The sequence below is a fragment of the Daldinia vernicosa genome (genome assembly GCF_022497035.1).
Source record: "Daldinia vernicosa strain CBS 139.73 unplaced genomic scaffold F5Y00scaffold_21, whole genome shotgun sequence".
Lineage (NCBI taxonomy): Eukaryota > Fungi > Ascomycota > Sordariomycetes > Xylariales > Hypoxylaceae > Daldinia > Daldinia vernicosa.
Genome location: NW_025953937.1, coordinates 458078 through 483327, shown reverse-complemented (window position 1 = coordinate 483327; position 25250 = coordinate 458078). Strand labels below are relative to the sequence as shown.

Below are 25250 nucleotides of genomic sequence, written 5' to 3'. Positions count from 1 at the left end.
AGAACTTGCCTTGTAGCACTCCTGGGAACCACCACCACCACCTTGGGGGCCGCCAGCCGGAGCGCCGCTCTGAGGGCAGTCACGGCTTATGTGACCCGTCAAACCGCAGCGGTAGCATGACTTGGTGTCCTTAGGACCATCAGGGCAATCGCGACCTAAAATGATCTTCTGTTAAAGGCTGTTCAGTTGAACTTGGGAAGGCGCTAAACTTACTGAAGTGACCTTCACCACCACAGTTGTAGCTATGAAAATGTTATTATAAAACATTCATCGAACCAGAGGTGAGAATATTTCTTACCACTTGGGCGGACCACGGTTAGGACATTCTCGGGTCTGAGAATTTGTCAGTAGATAGACTCATACAGATATACCGCCTCGCAGCTCAATAAGCTCCTTTTGTGAGACATACCTGATGTCCAGGCTGACCGCCTACGTGAAGTGATGTTAGATGATGCCTCGCCCACGAATTAAAGCAAGATAGACGGGGATTGGAGAGAAAGGATGAAGTGTTTTGACCAGTAATACACAATAAAAATATTTTTTTAATGTCGGTATACCTGAAATCGGGAAAATTGATAAGGGTACATATAATAGATTTTGATAATTGCTTGATAAATAAATATCATACAATAAAATCGATAAAGTAGTTATAAGTGAAGATATAGTGTTACCAGAATCACACGAGGCAATAGATAATTGTTAAAAATAGGTAGTGTGATGACTTACAAGTGTAGCAGGTACGAGTGGAACCTTGGAAATCCATCTTGACTTTATGGATTCAAGATGATACGAATGATCGAAGTCTGTCAAAATGTAGATAGTGTTAGCGAGTGAAACCCCATTAGAAAATGGAGTATGGAGTATTATGCCATGTAACCGTTGACTGGCACAGACAAACGGTCTTCACTCCACAAAGATTGAGTGCCAATACCAGTTTGAACACCACCCCCTCAAGCTGCCAAGTCACAATTTCATTGGAAGCTTTGAAGCATTTGTAGGTGCCGCCAAAGACCCAAGAGGTTGGTAGCAAGTGATAGTGATAGATATATAAAGACGACGTAGCGCAAGCAGGATGGGTGTATGTAGGGCTGATAGGGACACCGATTCGTCATGAATGCAAGGTGATGAGTGTGGGGGATTAGGCGATAATATCTGAGAGGCGCGTACTGATGCGTACTGATATGTACGCCCGTGCAGCGGGGTTCCAATGTTCAGTGCAGTGCACCAGAAGGGGCCACGAAGGAGGGGTTCATAGTCGCCAACACCAACACCAACACCAACGAATGATAGAGGATAAATTTGACATTAAGGTAGGTAGGTAGGAAGTTGAAGCTTACCGTAACTTTGATATGGAACAACAGCGTTGAATCACCGTTGACTTCAATGAACTTGACTTCGTAATCTAGAAGCGACCACGAAATAGACGTCGATGTCGTACTAGTCCTCGACGAGATTGTTAGTGGGAGGACCGATATGAAAACGGCGAACGATGTGTGTGGGTGTGTGTATGGGGAATAAATTTTTTTTATCGTGTGGTAGGAAGGACAACGAGAGAGAAGAAAAAGTATGTTGACGGAAGGATGATCGGTTAGTTAGCCTGTGGAAGGAGTTGTTGGATGGTGGGGTGATGAATGTCTAGGTCGAAGCCAACGGCCTGAAAAACAGAGATTTCAAGGCAGCGGCAATACAGAAGGGGGCGAGATGCTAAGCGGCAGGTACACGAATAGGTACCCTAAGTACTTAAAGATGCCGCATCTGCGCATATATTTATACACGCAGTAAGGTATATGTACTTACGAGTAACTTGATGTCGAAAAGCGTCAACGTACCTGAAAGAATAGATAGGTATACAATTTTAAGTATGTATACCGGAGGGAGGAGAGTGTTGAAATTTAATTTAGAGTTGATGTTTGGGGCGAAGGAAAGAATCTTATTATTATCGATTTCGCCGAAGAAGAACGATACAACGTCCTAATCGCTAGGTATTGAAATTCTTGTGGACGTAATAGCGTAATAGCGGTTGATTGCTAACCATAAAAAATTTTGTGGGCTTCGCCAAATTCCAATTCCATTTAGGACGTCGGCTGGCTATTCTGCCCATTTTAGCGCCTAAACGGCACGTGCGATACTTTACCGCCATTTTTGTACAGTACAAGTAATATATCACTATCTAGACTCACTATCTACCTGGACATTAGGTCATATATCTTGTCGATCTAGGTCCTGTGGGAGTCTCTTCGACCTCTTTTATTCTAAGGTTTGATTCGATAGGTCCCTTCGACAGACCACATGTAGCCTAATCGCTAACTGACCACCTACCTCTTAGAGTCTTAACTCCTGGGCTCTTAGACACATGAAAAATAAGCAATGTAACACGTTCAATAATAAAGCTTTTCTTTTCTTTCTATCAATACAGTGTCTCATAATTTTATTTAATGTAATATCACTTTTACTACAAACACTCGACGTTCAAATTTCCCGGCTCATAGAACGCCCTTGTCTCGAGTTAAATATTTGGTATCAATGAGCATAGTTATGATAAGGTGCCGGGAAAACTATCTAGGTAGATACCTAGCAAAGGGGTTGGCTTTATTTGATATATACCTCCAACGTTCCTGTCAAAGTTGGATCTGTACTTCTTCACATGGCAAATAGTCAAGTTCCTACTTCTTACTCGCACTATGACACGAATATATAAGTCAACTAGGCACCGTACGGTAATGAATAAGTGGGCTTCGATTGTTTCTCATACCGTAGCCATACGTACTTCAATATTTGTTTCTCATCATATAAATGGCTGGAGATTATGGCAATGCCTTTAGGCACTACCTTCGGTGAAGAGGTAGGTATAAAAATTAAGGAGACTCATGTAGTATGTGTTAATGTACCCACTCCAATCCACCTCCATACTTGAACAAACTCACGCCTACGTAGAGCTATCATCTCTGCCGACTATATATACTGTATTTGAATCAAACTTTCCAGATTGCGGTAACCCTAGCTCGGTTACGTTGAATAATCTGCGAGAACCTTTAATATTATAGTCATATCGCATTATCTACCGAATTATTCTACAATAGGTACATTGTGAATATTCGATCATGTTATTATTTTATTTGACTAGCTAAGTTGAAGATTCTGCCGTCCCGGAACGCGACTTTCCGAGAACCAGCATAGGAAATAATTGGTCTGAACTAACGGATATCAAATTGGGTAGTCAACGTAGTGGTTCTAGCCTGGTGACGAACTGTTCATGTTATATGGGCTGCGCTTTAACACGGTGAATAGAATTCGTGCGCTATGCGGGATGGGGGATCATATGCAGCCCTACCTATTTCATCCACAATCGGAAAACCACCCCCGTTTGCAAGTTGCATGTAACATGGATTTTGCGAATCTAGCGCGTAAATGAAACTATGAAATCACTCTTTCAATATTCCGGTTCTAATGTCGCATCTAAGTCCGTAATTGGAGACCTACATATTGGGATACATAAATAAATCAATACACATTCCGAATGAGGAATTCCACATCAATCCCTTCGGGGCTAGCTTCCAATCTTATGTAATAGGTACCTAACTAGCAGGATTAGGCAGCTTAGTTGTGCACAGACCACCATTTTCCTAATGTGGCGGAAAGCGCTTCTCAGCGCGTATGACTCTTCCAGCACGCGTCATAGGTTACCTGAGTCGTACCTTCGTCTTTACCAAAACTTTCATTGCTCGAAACCCCCAAAGTCAACTAATCAAACATTCATGACGATGCATTTATGGGTTATGTTTACCTCTTATAGCTAAATTAAACGGCGCGGTCAACTCATTCCTAGATGGAGAACTGGTTCAAGGACGTGGGTAGGCCTGCCCTGTTTGATGCTTTAACTGGAGTCTGTAATAGAATTGATAATGAGCTTGATGAAGGTGCGTCTAAATGAACCTTATACATGCATCTATCTTTAAGAAAAAAAATACTAAGTTGGAATATAGGGCTTAAATCATATAGAGATGAAAATGCTCGGCTTTCTGCCGAGCTCGAAAATTTAAGGACTAGGGTCTCTGATGCAGATCGATTTAAGGAAGAGAACCTCGCTCTAAAGAGAGAGCTTCAAACCCTTAAAAACAGCGGTCATGCCAGCATCTTGTCTATAGACCAATCTAAAGCCCGCGATGACGCTGGAAATGGCCGATCCCCTCTCACGCCCAAGTCTGTGAACCAAGTTTCGAATTTTAAGCCATCTACTAAATTAAGCAAACTTGACATCGATGAACTAGGCGGCACCGTGCTCAAGGGGGAGTATCTTAAACTGAACGGGAACTACACGAAACTGTACAAAAAGTATTCGGAGCTTGAGGATGCTCATGCGAAGTTAAATCAGCGACTTCGAGATAAGACGAAAGCCTACAATCAATGGATGGATCATGCAAATCAGTTGGATGAACTGTGCAAGAAGCGTAGTCGGATAATAAAGAAGTTAGAAGCCAAGCTGGACGCGGCGGCGGCTGCAGTAGCATCTGGTCCATTGGACGGAAGCTTTTCGTCAGACACACCGGTTCCACCTGCGAATAGGGGTCAGGTGGCTACTCGCAAATCTATTGATTCCGACGTTCCTGACCGGCCTAGGTCTGCGAGGCTCGATCCCTCGTCGAAAGAAACCTCGCTGATACGGCCGCCCACTAATATTGACGAAAATAGAAGCGATTCTCCTGGGAGAGTATCCCTACTAGAACCGATGCGAATAAAGACACCGGCACAAATCAGTCCAGATAAAAATAATACAACTGGCCCGGAAAGTTGTGCCAGTACCGTGGATGACGAATCATATCAATTGCCACCTTTCCCGCAGCACCGAGATACTAATCCGAGGGAGGTGCTCGTTAAGACCGAACCCTCTTCCGATCCCCCAATCATAGTATCGGAGCGCCGTGTACGCAAGAGGAAACACGATGATGGCCAGGCCGAATATGTCACTAAGGTTAAGACGGAAGATGGTTCCGATCCGCTGATCATAAACGAACGCCAGCACTTTATGCCACAAGAGAGCATTGACTTTGACGCTGAGGGGGGTAGAGTGGTCACACCGAGGAAGCGTAATAGGACAAATCTTGACTTCGAAGACGTGTCCGTTTCGGGCTCGGCTGGAATTACTGGGTCGCACGCTGGTAATAACCGGCTAAGCAGGTTAGAAGACCCTCCGGTACGCAATACGACAAGGAAGAGGGCTCTCCCCCCTCAGTTTCTATCGGACGAGAACCTTGACCACCCACAAGTTGGGAATGATCTATTGGCGCCACAATCTGGACTTTTTGGCCCTACTGCAGCGATTCAACGGAAACCAGGAGGGGACCACTTGACCAAGCAAAAGGGTCCGTCTTCTATAAGGGCTAGTCTAGCCAATATCACAGAAGATGACGCCCAAAACAAAACCCCGAGGACTACTAAGAAGAGGCCAAAAACGGGTCTTCAAACTCTTCTCAATACTCCTTCGCCAGGCCACGGGGCTATTAACCCATCACCTACTGTGCAGTCAGACCATGCACGTATATCGAGAGAATTCGAGTTTCAAGCTCCGCAGAGACGTGAGCTACCTTTTAACAAGAATGATCCGAGGAAGACATCCAAGCTGCCACAATCTTACGATACCCCGGAAACATCACACAGCAAACGAACTCCCGGAAATACGAACGCGAAGCGACCATCTGACGATAGAGAAAAAGGTAGTACGCCCGGCGGCATCCGGCCTTTGCGAGAGCGGCCCAAATCCGAACTTGGCATTGCTGACTTCAAAATTAACCCGAATTCCAATGAAGGCTATGACTATGCCTTCACTGATGTTGTTCGAAATAAGAATGAACGAGCTAGCTTGGAAGGGTGCGTCCAAGAAGGATGCTGCGGCCAGACGTTTCGGCTACAAGCACGGGCCAAGCGTGATCAGACGGGGACGGTGGACTTTCAAACCTTATTAGAAAAACATATGGGTGATGAAGCTTGGAAGTTGTCGACCATGACTAAAGCTGAGAAGGAAGAATTATGGCTTGAGGCTAAGACGCGAGAGCTTGCTAATGAGCATGGTAAGCATCGCCATAGATTCCATCGTGCCGCATCCCCAGTAGGTTTCTGGCGGGCGGATTTCCCGAGCACCCAGGAGGAACAACGTGATAGAGAAGAAGCGGCGAAGGTGACACGTCGAATAGTTGATGAAAGATATCGCGAGGCTATGCGACCTGGCGGAAGATGGGTTTTTAGGGATGAATAACGTCCGGTTCGCTGTTAGAATTCAAAGAAGATTTAGGGGCAACCCTATGGTGCACTTGATTTTGCTGGCGTGGAGCATAGCATTGTTGCTTTATCAACGGAAGGGGAGTTGTGTCAAGCAAGCATATTTAGGAACAATGAAGATAGAAAAAGAGCATTTTAGCAGGATAATTAGGTACTTTTGCCAACACCGTCTGTGCTTTTTTGTGTTAGCTTTTATTACACTCATACGAGGCGTGTTTAAGCAAACTTTCGACTAACTAGCCGAAGGCTGAATTTGAATCTTGAAACGTGAAATAAGGATACATCTAACTATTTAAAGCCACAGCTTTTCTCAAGCATAAACGATATAGTCAAGAGCGAGATAATATCGAACTATTATAGCTGCATGCATCCAATATATTGAATTGAATACGTAATCTAAGTGCGGTATCTCATACAACAACGGATGGTACGTACCTACCTAACTTCATCAAATATAGGGCACATTGAGCAGTTACTACCTCTAATGTATAATAAATGTGGCTAGTGTCCGTGGCTGGGAAAGTGTGCTCCGTCAGCCGGGCTGGCGCAGGATTATTATTATTAGCTTGAGGTTAGGTACTATGTAATCTCAAAAGGGTCCGAAAACTTTAGAAAAAGTCAGAACACAAATTATTAGCTCGGTTGACCACAACAACCCCGGTCAACTTTAACAACTTCTTCAACGCGCCAACAATTTGAGCAATGCCATAAATAGGTAATTTATTTCCTGGGTCTCTATACCTGCCTTTGAACGTCGTCTTTCCTCTTTGCGTACCCAACCTAAGTGTACCTTCTCACACCCGTTATCCACTTTCTCGTTTAAGGCTCCTATGAGGCAGCGCCACTCGTTTCTATCGTCCTTCTCGGCTGCGGAAGTGGATCGGAGCTGATAACACAACTTGACGCAACTTGACGCTTCAACTATTCAGCGCGCAGCCTTCGAGCAAACAACAACCCCCAAGGCCAAGGTTGCCCGTTCGTCGCCTCCGCGCAAACAGAGTCGCAGTTCGAATATTGGCGACAGTTTACGTCGCAGAAGCAGTGGATAGCCACTGCTTCGTCAACCCCAAGCCGGCAAGATGAACGGTAGTCATCTGCCGGCTGGGCAGCCTATGCCAGGAGGTATCCCCGGAGGAGCAGTTGTGGCGCGAGGACAAGTTGATATGGGACCTGGCCCAGGACCTGGTGGTCGACGGCGGCCGCCGCAACATCAGTATTCAGCTCATCATCAATATCACCACCAGCAGCATGTCAATCCCATATACCACCATAACGGGTATATGGCTCCCTATCCTCAGACGTACTATCCTCAGGTTTCGCATCACTATCAGAATGGCGCCATGGCCAACGCATCATACATGCAATACAACCAGTTTCCTCAACGATCTCCTCCCATAATTCACCAGCAATATCCTCCTATCGTGTCCTCGAGCATGCAGCCTATTCCTCAGCCTCCTTACTCTCGACCACCTCCACCACAACAACCCTCGCCGGCTCTTTCGACCCCTCCTCCTTATGTCGTAGCCGCGCCGCCTCCACCCGTCTCCGTACCCGAGACGCCCTCTTCAACACACTCGTCTCAAGTTCTTCCGGCCCCATTGACTCCCCCTACGCCACAAAACCAAGAAGCTGCCCCGGCCACCCCGGATGTCGAGTTGCGGCCGACCCAGTCACCGTTTAGACCTCCAGTAAGTTGTAGAACCCCTTATAGTAAACCGATCCACTCCAGCTAACCCTCGCTCGTAGCTGCCCTGGTTATCGCGACCTGATATACCCTTTCCTACCAAGTCAGCTCGATCCAGGAGAAAAAGACGGATACAAAATCCTGATGCGGAGAATGTCGAATTGCCCTCGAACCAAGCAAAGGGAGTTGAGTCGGGAGCTGTGTCACAGGAAGAGGCTTTGGGAGGTGATGCCTCACTACTTTCGACCCCTACACTCAAATCTTCTACTGCTACTATTCCGGCTAGCACGGACGCCGAGCTACCAACACAGCCCGAAGCTGGATCAACAAAAGATGAGACCCCGGAAATCTCACAGGCCGTCCCGTCTGCTACTCCTCAGTCAGCTCAAGCAGCTCAGCCTGCTGCTGCTACATCTGCCAAGCACGCTAAGACAGCCTCTCTCGCGGCTATACCAGCCGTTCCCATCGTCCCCGTAAAACCCAAAGCAGGTCCCAAAGAGACAAATTTATCTAGTGTTGAGACTAAATTAGTAGAGGAGAAACGACCCACACAGCAAGCAGCAGCAGAGGAAAAGCCCGCTGAAACTACAGAGACTTCCCCAGAAGCATCTCGAGCAGAAGCAAAAGTGGAGCCCGCCCCTGTTGCCGTAAAAGCTGGCCCAAAGCTCTGGACGGGGTTATTTTCACGTGCAGCATCCGCCGCTTCTCCTTCAACTGGCGCTACTGGTGCTGCATCAGCTGCCATTGGCGTTACAACAAACAGTATCCCCGACAACACTGCTTCAGGTAATGGGGGTGTAGGTGTAGGTAGCTTTACAAAGTCAAACACTAGTTCTTTGGCTGAAGCTTTACGATCGTACCGCGTGGGTGGCGGCCAAAAGATTTCGTTTCTAGAGCCTAGGGGTTTAATCAATCCCGGGAACATGTGTTATATGAATTCGGTAAGTCATGGTGGCTTGGTTTGCAACGGAAGTTGGACTAACAGTATCCAGGTTTTACAAGTTCTCATTTTCTGCATTCCATTTTATGACTTCTTGGACCAGGTCAGCAAGAAAGCGGCATATAGTTTTAAAAGCGAAACTCCCCTAATTGATGCCATGTAAGTATCTAATCTACCTTGTTTACATAATTTACCCTCGATCCGTCTAACATTTCTAGGATTATGTTCATGCGCGAATACAAAGTTATCGATTCTGCGGTGTCCGTCGAACAGCTTCGGAGGAGACTGAAAAACGAAGAACTTGAACAGTATGGTGAACCTTTCACCCCTGAATTTGTTTATGAGGCTATAAGGAAGCTTCCTAGATTTGCTAGCATGAGGGTAAGTTCTTTTACCCATCTATTTTAAGGCGATCTAACAAGATTATGCAGCGTGGACACCAGCAAGATGCCGAAGAATTTCTTGGTTTCCTTTTGGAAGCACTACACGATGAGTGCGCACAAGTAATGCGCAACCAACCAGATTCATCTGCTACGACTACCGCCGCAAACTCATCAGCCGCCACTCCTTCGGCAACGTCTCCTACGAGTACACCAGATACTAGTGATTGGTTAGAGGTAGGGCCGCGTCAACGCTCTGCTGTTACACGTTCTTCCGGCCACCCAATTACCTCGTCTCCCATCACCAAGGTGTTTGGTGGACAGCTAAGATCGGAATTAAGGGTACAAGGCCTAAAGGATTCCGTAACTCTAGAGCCTTTCCAACCTCTTCAATTAGATATCGGTTCCCCTCAGGTCAACAACATCGTTGATGCATTAAAGGCACTTACCAGACCCGAAATTCTACATGGTGATTTTAGGTCGCCAAGAGGAAAGGATGCGACGGCCACCAAACAAGTTCTCATCGAATCCCTACCGCCAGTCCTCATCCTTCACTTAAAGCGTTTCCAATTCGATACTGAAGGGACTGGAACTGTCAAGATCTGGAAGAAGGTTGGATATCCACTGGAGCTCGAACTTCCCAAAGAGCTTTTCCCACGACAGAAGAGAAATGCTCTTACCGTTGAAGGTGCAGGCTTCCCTAAATATAAATTGATCGCTGCTGTTTACCATCATGGTAAGAATGCAAGCGGTGGGCATTACACTGTTGATCTCAGACGCCAAGATGGTGCAGAATGGATCCGTATGGATGACACGGTTATCCGACGAGTAAGAAGCGAAGATGTGGCTGAAGGAGGCTCCGAGGACGAAAGTTTGAAAACTACGGCGCGGGTTGACAAGAAGGACACCGTCGCAAGCGGCTCCGGTAACAGATTCGAAGGAATTGGTGACGATGAAGCCGGTGACGATGAAGGATGGAATAAAGTCAGCGCTCCGGTAAATGGCGCAAAGAAATGGAGTTCCGTTGTTAACGGAGCATCGAACACTGCGCAGGCGAAAGGGAAGCAGACTAAGGACAATATCAAGGACAACAAGGTTGCCTACCTGTTGTTCTACCAGAAAGTCTAAGGAGCTACGTAGCTTCGGTTCGACAGACAGAACGACGGCGGTCGGCCGCCACTGCTACAAAAAGTTTATATTCGGATGGGGGCTCGGTATGCCTACCAATGGCAAGTACCGTCTTATGCCACGGTTGCTATGGTGTATCACAATTGTCCGAGTATGGCGGGGGGTATTCAGGGACTGGGGAAAAGGGGGGGGCGTAGTGGTTTTCGATTCGCAAGTCCCCGGTATCTTACCGTGGATACGACTGAATGGGCCGCCGATCCGGCAAAAGTATTTGCATACGGGGGGGACAACATTTGGGGAGCTTAGGTATGGTATCTCTTGTGGTCATCATCATACCCCTGAATCTTCATCTCGTCTACCATTAGTTCCTTATCTTACCTAACGACCGATAATGGAGATTTGCCATACCCCTTTGTAGAATAAAGAAAAGCGATTCACGAACTTAATAGACACGATTTCGTCAACATATTTTATCATATATGATTATACTTCTTTAGTTCTTTTCTTGATGATAAACTAATAATACTACATATAAATGGGTATCAATTTCGAAGCTTAATTGGGAATAATTCAAATCCGGTAGCGGTATAGGCCCATCAACGCCGTCTTACTCTCCTACGTTCGACCAGTTATACCACCCACCCGATTAAATCACGAACTAACTTTTCACTCCAGACTCGGGTTCTTACTCCTTAGGTTAGGTACCTCCTAAGGTACTTAAGCGCGAGCCGTCGTCAGAAAACTCAAATCGATGTTCCGACGGCTAGCCCAACTCGTCAGATGCGTAATAGCCCGGGAGTTCCCGCCATACAACCGCTCGTAAAACCAGGTGTTGCGATTGTCGACCCGCTTCACCTTGGCCGGCAGGTACACGTGGACGTGCGTGGGCATGAAATTGCACACGTCCTCGGTCGAGCCCTCGCCCTCTGAGAACTCGAAGCACGCGTGCGGCAGGTCGCCGGCCGGGTCGAACGGGAGACCGCGCAGATCGGTGCGCACGTCGTACCGGTTCAGACCGCGGCCGTGGACGACGGCGTCCAGGACGCGCTTCCCGGCGTCCATGTACGCGCGGTCGCGAGGCGTCGGGCCCGTGGCGATTCGTCGGCCGGTGCCGCGGCGCTCGGGGGCCCGGCGCTCCGGCATGCGGATTACGATCTTGGGCATCAGGACGGCGGCGCCGGTGCGCCAGAGCTCGCCGCGGCCGTGGTGCCATGTCCCGTCGGGCCGCAGGTCGACGGCGGACAGGCGGATCGTCACGCGGGGGACGATGTCGCCGGGGAGGTGGAATTCCTGGCTGACGATGTCTTGGATGCTGCGCTTGACGCCGGCGAGTTGGTCTTGGAGGTCGTTGGTTAGGGCGTCTTCCGTCCAGGTCGGGTTGGTGGTGCGTCTGGGCTCGAGGCGCGTGTGGGCGCGCTCGACGAAGTTGTCTACGAGGGTGGGGCCGACGTTTATGTTGGGGATGAGCGGTGCTGGGCGGTTTCGCGGGCTGCGGGGTGGTAGGGGAGGGGATGGCGCGGTGTATAGGGGCATGGGGATGGGGTAGGGAGATGTAGGGTATGGAACTGTAGGATAGGGCGCCGTCGGGTATGGAGGCATAGGGTATAGAGGTTGCGGCGGCATTGGCGGTACTGGTAGTGATGCCGAGGGGTAGTTGTTAGACCGGCCCTGACGGCCGTTATGGTAGTAGTTGTTAGACGCCATGGAGCTTTCTTTATTATATGCTCGTGCTTATTAGTCTACCTCCTTTGTCCTTTGTATGCCTCTATCGTACGCCCTAGTTAGGTTAAGTACTTGGATTAATTAGGGAGTAGGGGTGTTGGCTAAGGTACCTTAGTTGCTCTCTCCGACGCAGAACTCGGAATTGTTCAGAAGGACCAGAGAGGATTAAATAGTCTTCGTTTCTTGTTCCAGAATAATAGACTTGTATGCTTCATAGTTGAATCATGGTGTTGTGGTGGTGAATCAGGGCTCCAAGATTCAGAGCACAAGTTCATTGTTCGGTAGCCACTCGCCATTGTTGGCGGATTTCATTGTCACTAGTTTGGGCTGTTCTTTGTGTGATTCAAGACGATTTAGGGTGGGAAGTTTGGACTAAGAAACGTAGAAGGGAATGAATCACTTTGTGTGAGATGGGTATTAAGTGTATTGTACGATTCACGATTCCACGGAAATCCCGAGCAAACCACCTACGCATGGACATGAATGAAATTCAGGACTTTGGCAGCCGAGCCGACGGCAGACCGAATTTAGCCCATCAAAGTGCGGATGTATACGTATTATACCAGGCAGCAAGTGCATATTCCATAATTCTACTTCCTTCGCTTAATAAGGAATTGATATTGTGACGAGAAGTCATCCCGATCCTTTCACTAAAATCGTAGTTCCAACAACTTGCTTATTTCCCTAATAAGTACCTACGTATAATTATATCCTTCTGGAATCTCTCCGTGAGAGGTAATGATCCCATAGCACATGCAAATTATTATATGTATTTTAGGGGTGTTGGTACTGTCGACGACAATACTCACCTAATTATACCTAGCACCTAAAGGTCGCGTCGGGGTCACCCGGCGACATCATTTCCATGGCTTCTTCCTTACAACCTAATAATAGGAATATCTAGAACTATCGACAACCTTCTCCTTCCGAAGTTGCGCTATACGAGCTGAACAGCCTTACAGCTTGAAAGGGGTTTAGGTTGGTAGTTTTCTCTTCATGATTCACTAGAAGAACTTTTGTTCTCGAACTGTGTAGAATTGTAGTTAGTTATATCATTCTTATACTCTAATCATAGCCTACATGGTATTTATTTATGTATTCATTGAGCTGTGTGCCCTGTGTCATCGGTAAGGGTACCAGATCCTACTGTTCGGCCAGTGTCACTGGTTACCTCTTAGCTGGATTAAATAGAGAGGCTGATTCATTTGTATAACTCGGCATCACAAAGGATGGTGAAATGGAATAACAAAATCAGAATAAGGCAGAATTTGGAGGTTTCACTCAACCAACAGAGCAGTGCAACCACACCAGATATCTAGGCAGCAACACCAGGCGGCTGTGAGCTGTCAACTAAGGTTAGGTACCTTAACTCAAGTATCACATTATGCAGGCCTTGTAGTTATTGTATTTGACTTGTAGGGCAGACTTTTTGTTAGGTGTTTCATGTTTCACATAATGACGAATGGTGGTGGTGTAAGTTTCTCAGCTGTTAAACTATATAAGTCACGGCCCACGTTGAGGTCCCCGGCGAGGTGACCAGGTCTGTAACTCAGGCCTCCGTTACTGAGGCCTCACCAGTAACTGATGATATTATGATGACAGGCCTCCAGCGTAAGCGCTATGGTCGGAGTATACCGAATTAAATATCAAAAGCGGTAAGAGATAGGTAATAATCGCTAGTTAACTAGAGGTTATTGCCAGCGCCAGGAGAGTGGTAGTTACAGTTGTTGATCAAGTTATCAGATTTGCAAGGCTAATTCCTAGCTCAAGTAATCATTTAATAACGAAAGCCAAATTTACAAAATTTATATTATAAATGAAACGAAAAAAGATAAAGCTTTCTCGAATTAATCCTTCAAAGACTTCTTAGTATAGTTAGATGGTTTATCAGCTTAAATAAGTTGGCATTATGTTAATAGCATATTATAGATTTGATCAGATCCGAACTACGTAAAACACTACATATTGAACTTATAAAAATAAATTTAATGTATGCTCTAGCTTATCTATACAATTATCGCCTAGGTAAGTAGGAAATATTTCATCTAACAAGTAGCGCGAGCATAGGAAAGGGGGGACTTCCAGGATTTGATAGGACGGTCAGGGGTTGATATTATCCACTCGAAGATGTGTAAGGCATACTAGCAAAATGCCCATTAGCCGTTCCCGAAAAGCGTTCTCGGCCCAGTAACAGGAGGCCAGAAGACGGGCGAGGAAAGCAAGCGAATCGTTAGGTCAGGCTTATGTTTCCGATACCTATAGCGCCATGTCTCACGATAAAGCTTTTTCAGCGCCTCTAGGTCTCACTCAGCCCAGTCCCATGTAGTCGTTTTTCTTTTCTTCTTCTTCTTCTGACCTTTTCTCCCGTGTTCTATTATTTTCACCTAGGTATTCATCAACCTTGCTTTCCCCCCTTTATATTAGGCCGCAGTAGTTTACACGATCACCCATCCTATGTACAAGGATTTAATAAGAGGTAGGTAGGTACTTAGATCCTGACAACTTCTTCTTCCATACGATAACGTCTTCGCCATAATTAGTGGCAGATACATTAATACACTTATGTGCCACATGCGGCCCTTTGCCCTTTTTTCACAAGAAGTATCTACTTCATTTTAGCAACCTGGTAGACTTGCTTAGTTCATGTCAACAGATAGGGGTGTAAAACAATAAATACATGAGGCAAGTCTATCCTAAGGAATCTAAAGATATTACTTGGGTACCTAAAGTAGGTACATAATCAATTCGTTATAATAAAAATATATTCCCCAGATCTTCGTACTAAAATAGCCGTCTTATATGCCAGGTAGCCACCACCTTATACCAATGAATTCAAACATCCTTTAACCTTCAATGTTTTAACCTGAACATGAAAATTTAAATTTCCAACCCTAGGAATATAGGTAACTCAGCAATAAACAAAATCACCATTACAAAAGTATAGAAACCTAAAGATAGATAGATTTAAGAATTTCTTGTATTAATTTTTTTTCATTTCATGATAGCTTCGAGTCTTCAGTCTGTATCAAGCTACCACCCCAGACTTATTTATAGGTAGGCAGCCGTTTCACGGCGCAACCAACCATCCACAATGTTGCGATGCGACCCAGCGATGGGAAAACAACAACAACAATGTCGTTGCGCATCAACCCCACTCCAAACCGGGATATATACACGAACCCATCAATCTATCCTCCTCCTTCTTCTTTGTCTAACTCTAATCGGCTGGTAGGACCTCTAACATCTAGGTTAACTGTACTGTACTGTACCCTAGGGTATATCTATATATACCTTATATATGGCTCATTTCTTAACCCTGACCCGAATACCCTTGGTCCCCTTCCACGGCAGCGACAGTATCATCTCGCACGCGATATCCACGTCCTTGCGCGTCGTCTCGTACAGCTCCAGCTCGTGCCGGCGGAAGATGGTCGCCAGGCCGATGTAGATCTCCGCGTAGGCGAGGTACATGCCGACGCACATGCGGGTGCCCTTGCCGAAGCCGACCATGTAGTGGGTGAGCGGCTTGGTCTTGCCGTCGAGCGGGGGGAGGTACCCGGCCTTCTCGAGCAGCTCCGGCTCGACCTTCGGGTCGCCGAGCCAGCGCGAGGGCTTGAAGGTGTGCGGGTCCGGGAAGAGCACCGTGTTGTGGTGCATCGTCCAGATGTCCATGCCGACCGGGACCCCGGGCGGGATCACGTAGTCGCGATAGGTCCAGGCGGCGGTCTTGTTGATGCGTGGCATGCGCTCGCTGACGGCACAGGCTAGACGGAGACCTTTTCGAAGGGGAAGAAGATGTTAGTAATTTGGTTTTTTTTTTTTTTTTTTTTTTTTTTTTACTTGATTGGCGTTGTCGTTAATGAGTGGAACTTACTTTCGTTGACGATGGCCGTTAAGAATGTGAATGTTTCAAGCTCGAACCAATCTGGAATTTGGTTGGGGTCGGGGATCCTCTCTTGGAGCTCAGCTCGGAGGCGTCGTTCAACGTCAGGGTTGGCCAGGATGTGGTAGCAGGCAACACTTAAGGTCCACTTGGTCGTATCAATTCCGGCGGCAATAGTAGATATAGCCTCGTCGCGTAGTCTTTGGTAAGTTAACTCCTCGGGAGGTAATCGAGATGTGAGAATGTCGCGGTAAAGGGTAGGGAGAGGAGACTCCTTAGCTTCGGTGTTTCGGCCTCCAACCATGTCGGCTACTTGGCTTCCAATTTCCTATCGCGGGAGTTAGTTGAGTTCTTTTGGTCTGTATCTTGTGATGAGGCTGGCCCCGTAATGTGGTGCCTAAGTATGTCTTACCTCCTGGGCGTCGACGACCGACTTGATTGGTGGTACAACCGTCTTAACAAGCCATCCAGGCAATGCGGATACCAAGTATTGTATGGTGCTGAAATGCATGAAAGTGTGACTGGTATATAGCAGATCCGACAACCCTATCGCCAAGGAGCTCTTGAAGTCTGGGGCATCAGTAAAGAGCTTGGGTCGAGCAAAAGCCACTTCCATGATGACGTCGCTTGATAGCGATCCCCATACGTAGGAGAGGTTAACGACCTTTCCGGTGCCAGCATATTCAGTAGAGAAACGACGAGAGATACGGTCGACAACCATCTGGACTCGGTGGCCGTGGTCCCGCGATCTAGCACGGCTGTAGAAGGCGGCCATGGCACCTCGGCGTTGACGATGTTTGGCAGAGTCGATGGTCCCGAAAGCAGCGAGCGGCGCGCCGATGCTACGGGCAAACATCTCGACCTTGTCGAACTGCTTGTTTGTCGCATAGACGACATCGAAGTATGCCGGGTCGTCCACATGGAGCTCGAACGGGTTTATCCGTACGATAGGACCTTTATTCCATAATTATTAGTGTCGTAATATCTTTATGTGTGTAGAGGTTGACCCACCATATTTCTCATGCATCTGCTTGATCTTGAAGATATACTGCCCGCCACCCTTCTTGAAGATGTTATAGTAGATTTCATACCACGACGTGAGTGCAGCAAGCTTTGGACCGGGGAATTTAGCCAATGGGCTTAGATATAATCGGTAGACGACGAGGGATACCATATAGCAAAGCCAAGCGCTGAAGGTAGCGGCTAATAAGGCGGTGCCATATTGCTGGAACAGCGAGATGACATCTCGTGTATTCCAGATGGCGATAGCCATTTTCTCTTCTCTAGTAAGTGAGCAAAACGAATATAATATTAGAATATTAGTTATAATATTCTATAGTATTGTTATCACACAATGCTATGCCTTGGAGTTTCATGTATACTATATGGGCGTCCTCGAGCTTATTTATATCTCACTTCTGGTTACACACACGACGGCCTGAAGCGGCGTTTATAAAACAGCCATATCTAATTTCCGATATGTCGACGCCACGAGTCTCTCAAAGTGCTTACACCTCGCCAAAGGAAACTCGCGGTGAAGGCTGACCTCACCCATCGCGATGCAGTCAGCGTCGACATGGTTTATTCTGCCAAATCCTCCGAATCCTAAGCTGCAGGAGATCGTGCTGACGAACCAATGATCGTCGTGGCAAGACGTCCAAATGCAAGGCAGCCGAAGCCAAAACTTCCTGATAAGTGATAACATCTATCGTTGTTAGTCTTCTTTACCTAGTTCTTTAGAAGAGTAACCCCGGTTCCAAGAGACTATCCGAAGCTGACGCGCATGGGGTAGTCCGTACTTGGTTTCAAGAATTACCGTTTTCTCCCATCCATCCAGCCATCTCACCTGTGCCGTCCCTTGGCGTCTTTTCCGGAAAAAACGCTTGGTCGATATAGCTGTTAATCTTCATCACCTAATGTCAGCGATGTGGGGCAGTGATGCTTGAAACTTCCTTGATCGTTAGGGATCCTGGGATCTTGTATCTTGTATGAGACTCGTCAACACCGAAAGCGTCTCCGGGATCTGTGCCGGCAATAGACGCCCCGGAGCTGTTATGGGAAGCGCTAGTCTCTTGTGTGCATATACATGCGCCACGAAGAAGCACCTAGCCGGTCCAAGGATGTCCCAGACTAGAGTGCATTATACCATCTCCATTTAGGCCGGTTATGTTTCGTGCTGGTATTTCATGATATGACGAAACGAGGCTCTAGATATCATCATTGACCGGGATCCATGTTGCGTTACCTATCATTTATCTCCCTTCAGTAATACGTCAACGCGGCCGGCCCCCATAGACCGCCGGGGGTAAAGCTCCAGCCCCACATCCCCGGGACTCGAGCATGCGATCGATCGACAGGGCCGTGTCGGGGGTACGAGGTATTTGATTTTCCCCATGCGGAAGTCTCAAAGAAGTAGGCAAATCCCTTCTCTGAAATTCAGTATAGTGAGTCTTGGCTCATAAGGTCTGAATGGCTCGTGCGAAATTCGGCTAACCAGTCAAATATGTCATCTTTTTGATCGTAAAAATCGATCGTAAGCACCTTTCCTATTAAGTTGATGAACGGCAGACTGCAGTGAGGTCGGCTAAATGTCCTAGATAACAGGGAGCTTGCTTACTGCTAGTCAAGTCAAATGACACATTATTTTCGTAGCAAATTACAAATCAAGTAACTCAGATACTGAGAGTCTGAGATGTGCTTCACTGTATAAGTAAGTCACTATGTACGAGTGCGAGACTCGAACATCAATCTCTCCGGAGCTTGTTAGCGTCTAGGTGAAGAGAAAAGTACCGTGTTAAGTGATGGTTTGGGTTCTTACTATCTATGCTGACTTGACATACCCGGTGGCACAGTAAGAAGGATCTGAAAACTGATCAATAACTTTGGGCTAACATGTCCAGCATGTCCAGGGATAGAACAGTATGCCGAAAGGTGACTGACTATTTTAAAGAGCTATCCTTAGGAGTGTTGAAGGCTGAAAGGAGTGCTTCCGAAAGGAGCAATAAACTCTACAAGGAGTATCGAATTCTGAAAGGAGTATAGTATCTGTCTGACAAGAGTATTAAAGTCTGACAAGACTATCTAGCTGTTAACCGTTAACCGTCGATAGGATTATTAAAGTTTCGAAGGATTATTAAGCTTCGGAGGGATTGAGATGTTATTGAAGATATTACTAGATTGCCCCTTTTGAAATCGGAGGGTTTCCTATTGGCTCGAAAAGCGACGTCTCTTCCTTGAAGATCAACCGCCCACAGCGGGTTGCCTTTTAATTGGCCCAAGGTAATTACCGCATCTTACATAACACTAACTTGATGGAGTTTACGGGGTTTCGTAGGATGACTATCCCAGTTGCTATTTTAGTACATAGCATAGCTGAGGCTGAAGATACGATACGACACGATTCGATTCACACATGCTTATCACATTCTACAGATGCAACGCAACCCAAGAATGACATAATTCGCTAACCGGAAATATGATCATGACGCAAGCCAGCTTCGAATTACTTAGTCACTAGGACATGTGCGTTGGTAGGTAATGGAAATATTTTTTTATTTGAATTCTCAGATGAATTAAGTATCTTAGCACCAAGTTGCTTTACTCAACCACGAGATACGAAAGTCGTGGGTCTTCGCAGTATAAACACTCCGACTCCATCAGCCTATCTGGAGTTCTATGCGGTTGCCGTCATCCTCGTCAGTAAAACGTAACTAATCTGCCAAACCAACGCCCTAGTGATACATGTAGATGAATAGTAAAGTACTTATTGACGGTTGCTTTATCTCCTCATCTGCTGCAGTCTGCTGATCTCGCTGTTGAATCTAAGCTTGAAGCCGTTGCAGAGAGCGAGCATGTGCGGATATTGGGACCCCATCATCTCAAATGCGTGTGGTACTACTTTCACATCCCACATGTTGATTCGCGAAGTCTTGCTCGCCTTGAAGCATAGATAGAAATATCCAGCGCGTTTGGGATTGATGCAGAATAAATAGACCGAGCGGTTCGGATTGGCATCCGAGTACGAGGTTAGCCATTTTTCTGTCTTGGAATTAGCATCATTCAATTCTGGGCACGTGTCGAGGAAACTTACCGGCATCTGCGACGCTGCCCTTCTTGAACTTCTCGTGGCCCATCATTTCGTCAACTTTCTTTGCCATTGCCTTGACATGGTCCACGATCAGTTCATCGAGATCCGTGTACGTATATTTACCGCCAATACGAAGCGTCTTCCCAACTGAGAACTCGGTCTCCTTCTGTAGTTCGAGAACGTCGATGTGCTGATAGACTCCATCTGCGACCTTCCAGGTGACCGTGAGATGATCGTTGCCTTTTGAAGATGGTCGGATAACTACATCGCCCGACGACTGAGAACCTAGAAACTCTTCTGCCTGTGTAGAGTTGAACGGCTTGAACAACGGATGCTTGATCACTCGCTGCGTGCGACCCGTTGTCTTATCCTTCTCTCGTAGCGCATCCTTATCGTCGTCCTCCTGTCTAAAATCCCAAGTGCCACGATCGTGGTCGTTATGTTTCTTGTAGGGTCGCCGAAGTGCGTCTTCGCGTAAGGTGAGCTTCGCAAGGAATTCTTTGCGGTTGAGATCCACAATCTTGGCTTGAACAGTCTGGTTGACGTGGATAACATCCCTAATCGATACGTTACTTCTGTGACTGACCTCGTGGGATTCGATTCGGCCTTCGATACCGCAATCGAGCTTGGCAATAGCGAAATCATCCTTGACCACCCGTAAATTAACCGGGACGATCATGCCTTCTGCCAGTGAGTCCTTGGTTTCGCCGGTGAACATGACGAATACCTGGTCTGGAGTCAATGGGCTAAAATTCCGACGGAGTTCTTCGTATGGTGCCTGCAGTTCTGCTCTGATGGTTTCTAGAGTGGCTCGTTTCCGTTGGTTATAATTCTTCTCTAGCTGTTCGGCATATTCTTCCAAGATAAGCTCATTAACCTTCTCTTGCTCATCCTCTCGGAATAGCTTGCGGACTATCGCGCCGGCGCCGTTCTCGTCAGTCTCGGCCTTCACATCCTCTTCGTCTAACTCGAGGGCGTCTGCTGCCATTTTGCGACCGAGCTCGTAATCCTCAGGATGGACACGTGTGTTGTCTAGCGGCTCTGATGAGGGATTTGTAGCATCGTATTCGATATAAAGGAAACTGGCGCAATTATTCCAAACTCGAGGGCCAACTACTGGGAGCTTATTATTATCGGGGTCGCCAACAAGCTCGTCCCTCGAGTTCACGACGCCACCGTTGGTGTTGATAGCTTTGATAACACTTGTAGCCTTACGGGGACCTAGACCTGCGATATACGGTAGTAGGTTGGCCGTATATGCATCACTAACAGCCTCGTTAATATCAACACCACAAAGATTTACCATGTCCACCATCGAAGTCTCAAGATGTTTTAGTAACTTCTCTTGAGGAAGCAGGTGTTGGCAAGGATTGAATAACAAAGAGGTAATATCCTTCCCGAGAGCTGCATACTCCTTCATAGGATTTTGAAGGTATCTCGCTAGAGCGACACAGTACCTGGTGTTGGACGTCAAAGTTGGATGATCGGCCTGCGCCCGAGGGCTGTCTTTGTAGAGCCTTGCGACTTCATCATTAACAACTACGACCTCCAGTAGCTCGCTACGGAAGTCATCAGAATCCGGATCTGGGAATTCGGGACCCGTGAGATTCTTCTCGTTCACTAGGCTTTCCACATCACGAACTAATCGATGAGTATCGGTTGAGAAACCACTGACGCCAATTACGTCTGGTTTCCTGCGTTCAACCAGCTCGACGAAAGCCTCACGTTGCGATTCGTCGCGAGCAAGATTTCCAAATTTGCCATGCTCAATGACACGCCCATCTTCTTCAACCCAGACCCAGAAGACAGGGTCTCGAGCTGGGTCGCCCATTCCGTTTGACAAGGCGAGGACACGCGGGGTAGTGCCCAACACCATGCCCTTTGGCTTGTAAGGGGCTTGGTCAAGTCGCTTGGAATATTCCTCGCGGCATAGCTTAAGGAGCTCTTCCTGGCATGCTGTTCGCAACGAGTCCTTGACCCCTTTAGCTATCACCCTCTCAAGCTTAGCGAATGCAATATCGAGGACCTTCTTACGTTCCTCATTCCAAGCATCTGCAAGTTCGCTGTAGTTATCCGAAACAAATTCCGCCTGCAGCTGGCGCCGGAACTCTTTCTCGTTCTGGAGCCGGAGTCTGACCTCAATCAGGCCTTCCTCTTCTGCCTTCATCATCTTCAAGAAGAGCTCTGGTCGACGTGCGAGGTCACTAATTGTCTGGTTGATAAGGTATTTTATCTCGTAATAAGGATGGGACTCATCAATCCTCCGCAGTCCCTTTTCCGTTCGAAAGCAGCTGATTTCGCCCATCATGTAGAAATTCTGTCTGAAATGCTTTCGCATCCTCGGGCTCATAAATAGCTCCTCGGCATACATGTGCCTTGCCTGATAGAGAACTTGGTCGCCGGTAGGGAAATCGCTATCAGTGAGGCGATCCGCGAGGTCGATTGGCAAGCTTTGCTCGTCGTCTGCGATCATCTTCTTACCTTCGCGGAGAGCGTTCTGTGCTAGCCGGTCAGGAGAGATGCCGTAAGCCTTGACGAACTTGTAGGCATTGCTCTTTCGGACGCGTTCAAAAACGGATGACTTCGCGCCAGGCCGTTTAGTCCCCTTGACCACACCATTCATGGCAGCGATGTCCTTTAATTGGGAGGCATATTGGAAATTAATGTAGTCTTGTAGGTCTTGAAGCTCCTCCATGGTGACAGCCTGACTTAGCATTTCTGGGATCATATCGTCGTTCACCTGTGTGACCGCCCGTAGATTATCACATGTCTTTTCAAGGACGCCGCGCTTCTCGTAAAGGGATCGGTACTTGATATCCAATTCGAGGATACGCCAGAGGTCGTCTTGTGTAAGAAGCTTCTCAGCGTTAACAATATACTCTGGCGCTTCGGGGTCATCACGATGGTCGGGATTTCGAGTTTTCCGGGCGTGGATGAGGTAGTCCTTGCGATGTTGAAAGACGTAAGGCACCTCAAGATCCTCGAGAACGAAATATTCAAGCACTTTACCGACAGCCTTCTGAAAGGGGCCATGCAAGTCGCCAGACAGTTGCTTTTTCGGCCACATCAGATCAGCTATCCACTGAATTTCGTCCTTAAACTGTTCACCCTGGATATTGAGATGTTTGAAGGGTTTGCGGTCGAGCTGAAATCGTTCGGGTTCGTCTGTAAAACGAATGGCGTTGTCTTCATCAGTTAGAAGCTTCTCCGCCAATTGCGAGGGCTCAAACACATCCTTCAGTTCGAGAGTCTGCTCTTCTCTCTGACGCTCCTCTTCTTCCTCTTCCTCGTCCAAGGCCCATTGGTAGTCCTCTCCGTTTCCGAAGATAGCTTCCATGTCTTCGAGGGCGTCTTTATCCAGTCCGGCCCGGTCGACGATTCGTCCCGCTATGCCTTTGTCTCGCGGTCGAGCAACTTCCATATCCTCCATCTGCCGCATGCGTTCGTCCTCATCTTCGGGGAAGTCTTCCTCGATGAAATCATCGAACTCGCCGGCGGCGGCGCGATGACTTGGTCGTGCGTACGGATGCTCATCGGCAAGCTCATCGTCTTCATCGGAGAACATATCGTCGAGGCCGCGTCGCTCATTTCCGCGGGTATCATCATCACGGTGGCCACGCTTAAGTCTCTTAAATTTACCCTGTTTATACGTGTTAGAATAGGATAGGTGTATCTTCATGCTACTACTGGTTTATCGTACCTGTGAAGGCTGCTTGCGTTCCCATTCAGGAATGTTCTCGCCAATTAGATCAAGATCCTCTTCGTCTAATTGAGCTTCCTCTTCCCGCTCCTGTCGGCGTTTACGCTTTCTTCGCTTGCGTCGCTCGTCCTCATCTTCGACCATGTCTTCATCTTCGTCTTCATCCTCGTCGACGATGAAGCCTTCGCGGATCTATTAAAACGCAATTAACTGTCTGCATCTACGGCCACGGTTCGAGTAGTAAACTGGACACATATTGTGTGTAAATTACCTTTCGCGCTTCCTCTTCGTCATCGTCATCCTCATCTTCTTCACTAGAATCATCCATTTCCTGGCCACGATTTCGTGATCTTTCTCGAGTCTCGCCCGTCTCTTCGTCAAAGGATTCATCATCCTCTTCGTCATCGAGTTCGGCCTCGCCCGAAATCAAGTCTCTCATCGAATTACTCATATTGACGAGTCGACGGCGGTCGGTAGAAAGGAGGTAGGCGTGGTTCTATGTTTTGAAAGGGTAGAAAATAGTCTGTACTGGATAGAGTTGATGGATTGGGATTTGTAGGCAACTAAGAACCAAAAACAATCGCGCTACTAACTCCAACCCGAAGAGCACAGATCTATGAGAAGGTAAAAAAGATGTAATTGTTTAAGTTAAAGTTTCCCAAGCCTTGGAAAGCTAGAAATTTACATAGATCGCGTCGACCGCCAGCCTCGCGATTGGATTGGATAAAGTGCCTAAGCATCGGATTGGTCAGAATTATAGGTGGGGATATAGCAAGCCACACGCATCCTGGCATCACGTGAGTAAATGTTGATGAGGCTCGTGCTTTCTATCGATAAGATCTAACATTTATAGACCTAAGTACCTAAGTACCCTGCGTATAATGATACCCAACTGAGACTCACCCTCGATAAGAGATGCTCTTCTAGAAGAGGTATCTATACTATGCTGCCCACGGGGCTTATGACATTAAGGTACCTTATTTAAAGCATACATCATAGTAAAAAGGGCTTGACCATAAACATATGATACCTACCTACCCACCTACCTCTATGTAGTGCACGAGTGCGTAAAAGAGGCGCTGCTTAAAACTACCAAGCTGACCGACATCTTCACCTATTAAAATCTGAGCTCATGTCACTTGCTCGCTATACGATATCTCGGAGACACAAGGAAGCTGTACGTAAAACATAAGTGCTGCAAAAATAAATAACTAGGCGCTTTTAGATCGAGATATTCTGCAGAGATGTGTTTTATGGCTCTGGCTGATCAAGCCAAGTGACCATGGTGTCGATTGAGGGCGAGCTGTCCAATCACGATTGTCGTTCGATACATTGCACCAAAATCGTCGAGACCGTGCAGACCGTGACACCTAACGAGTAGGGGCCATAGCCGAATCTGGAGCTGTCAGGGGGTATGTAGATGGACATGTGCCAGGCTAAGAGGATGCATTAG

The 25250-nt window shown here is 47.2% G+C and overlaps 5 protein-coding genes across 5 annotated transcripts; 2 read left to right on the top strand and 3 right to left on the bottom strand.

Moving 5' to 3' along the window:
- Positions 1 to 3663: 3663 nt before the first annotated feature.
- F5Y00DRAFT_236264 (SAE2-domain-containing protein) lies at positions 3664 to 6576 on the top strand (the record flags this gene model as incomplete). The annotated part of the gene is made up of 2 exons (XM_048007684.1): positions 3664 to 3917; positions 3984 to 6576. Coding segments are annotated over exons 1-2 (2354 nt in total), but the record flags the coding sequence as incomplete, so codon positions are not given.
- A 315-nt stretch (positions 6577 to 6891) lies between these two features.
- On the top strand, positions 6892 to 10578 carry F5Y00DRAFT_236263 (cysteine proteinase). Its single transcript, XM_048007683.1, has 5 exons — positions 6892 to 7961; positions 8020 to 8898; positions 8950 to 9056; positions 9116 to 9278; positions 9329 to 10578. Exons 1-5 carry the CDS (start codon positions 7353 to 7355, stop codon positions 10403 to 10405), a joined length of 2835 nt encoding a protein of 944 aa, XP_047865253.1. The 5' UTR covers positions 6892 to 7352; the 3' UTR covers positions 10406 to 10578.
- Positions 10579 to 10904: 326 nt separating this feature from the next.
- On the bottom strand, positions 10905 to 12133 carry F5Y00DRAFT_269644 (uncharacterized protein). Its single transcript, XM_048012475.1, has one exon. It carries the CDS (start codon positions 12107 to 12109, stop codon positions 11123 to 11125), a length of 987 nt encoding a protein of 328 aa, XP_047865252.1. The 5' UTR covers positions 12110 to 12133; the 3' UTR covers positions 10905 to 11122.
- Positions 12134 to 15430: 3297 nt separating this feature from the next.
- On the bottom strand, positions 15431 to 17283 carry F5Y00DRAFT_252970 (cytochrome P450; the record flags this gene model as incomplete). The annotated part of the gene is made up of 4 exons (XM_048009986.1): positions 15431 to 15903; positions 16002 to 16338; positions 16423 to 16964; positions 17022 to 17283. The coding sequence occupies 4 exons, from the start codon at positions 17281 to 17283 to the stop codon at positions 15431 to 15433; spliced, it is 1614 nt and encodes a 537-aa protein (XP_047865251.1).
- A 2258-nt stretch (positions 17284 to 19541) lies between these two features.
- On the bottom strand, positions 19542 to 24497 carry F5Y00DRAFT_236253 (transcription elongation factor Spt6). Its single transcript, XM_048007682.1, has 4 exons — positions 24069 to 24497; positions 23798 to 23989; positions 20101 to 23737; positions 19542 to 20048 (listed from the first exon to the last, which is right to left on the bottom strand). The coding sequence occupies exons 1-4, from the start codon at positions 24246 to 24248 to the stop codon at positions 19789 to 19791; spliced, it is 4269 nt and encodes a 1422-aa protein (XP_047865250.1). The 5' UTR covers positions 24249 to 24497; the 3' UTR covers positions 19542 to 19788.
- Between the last annotated feature and the right edge of the window lie 753 nt (positions 24498 to 25250).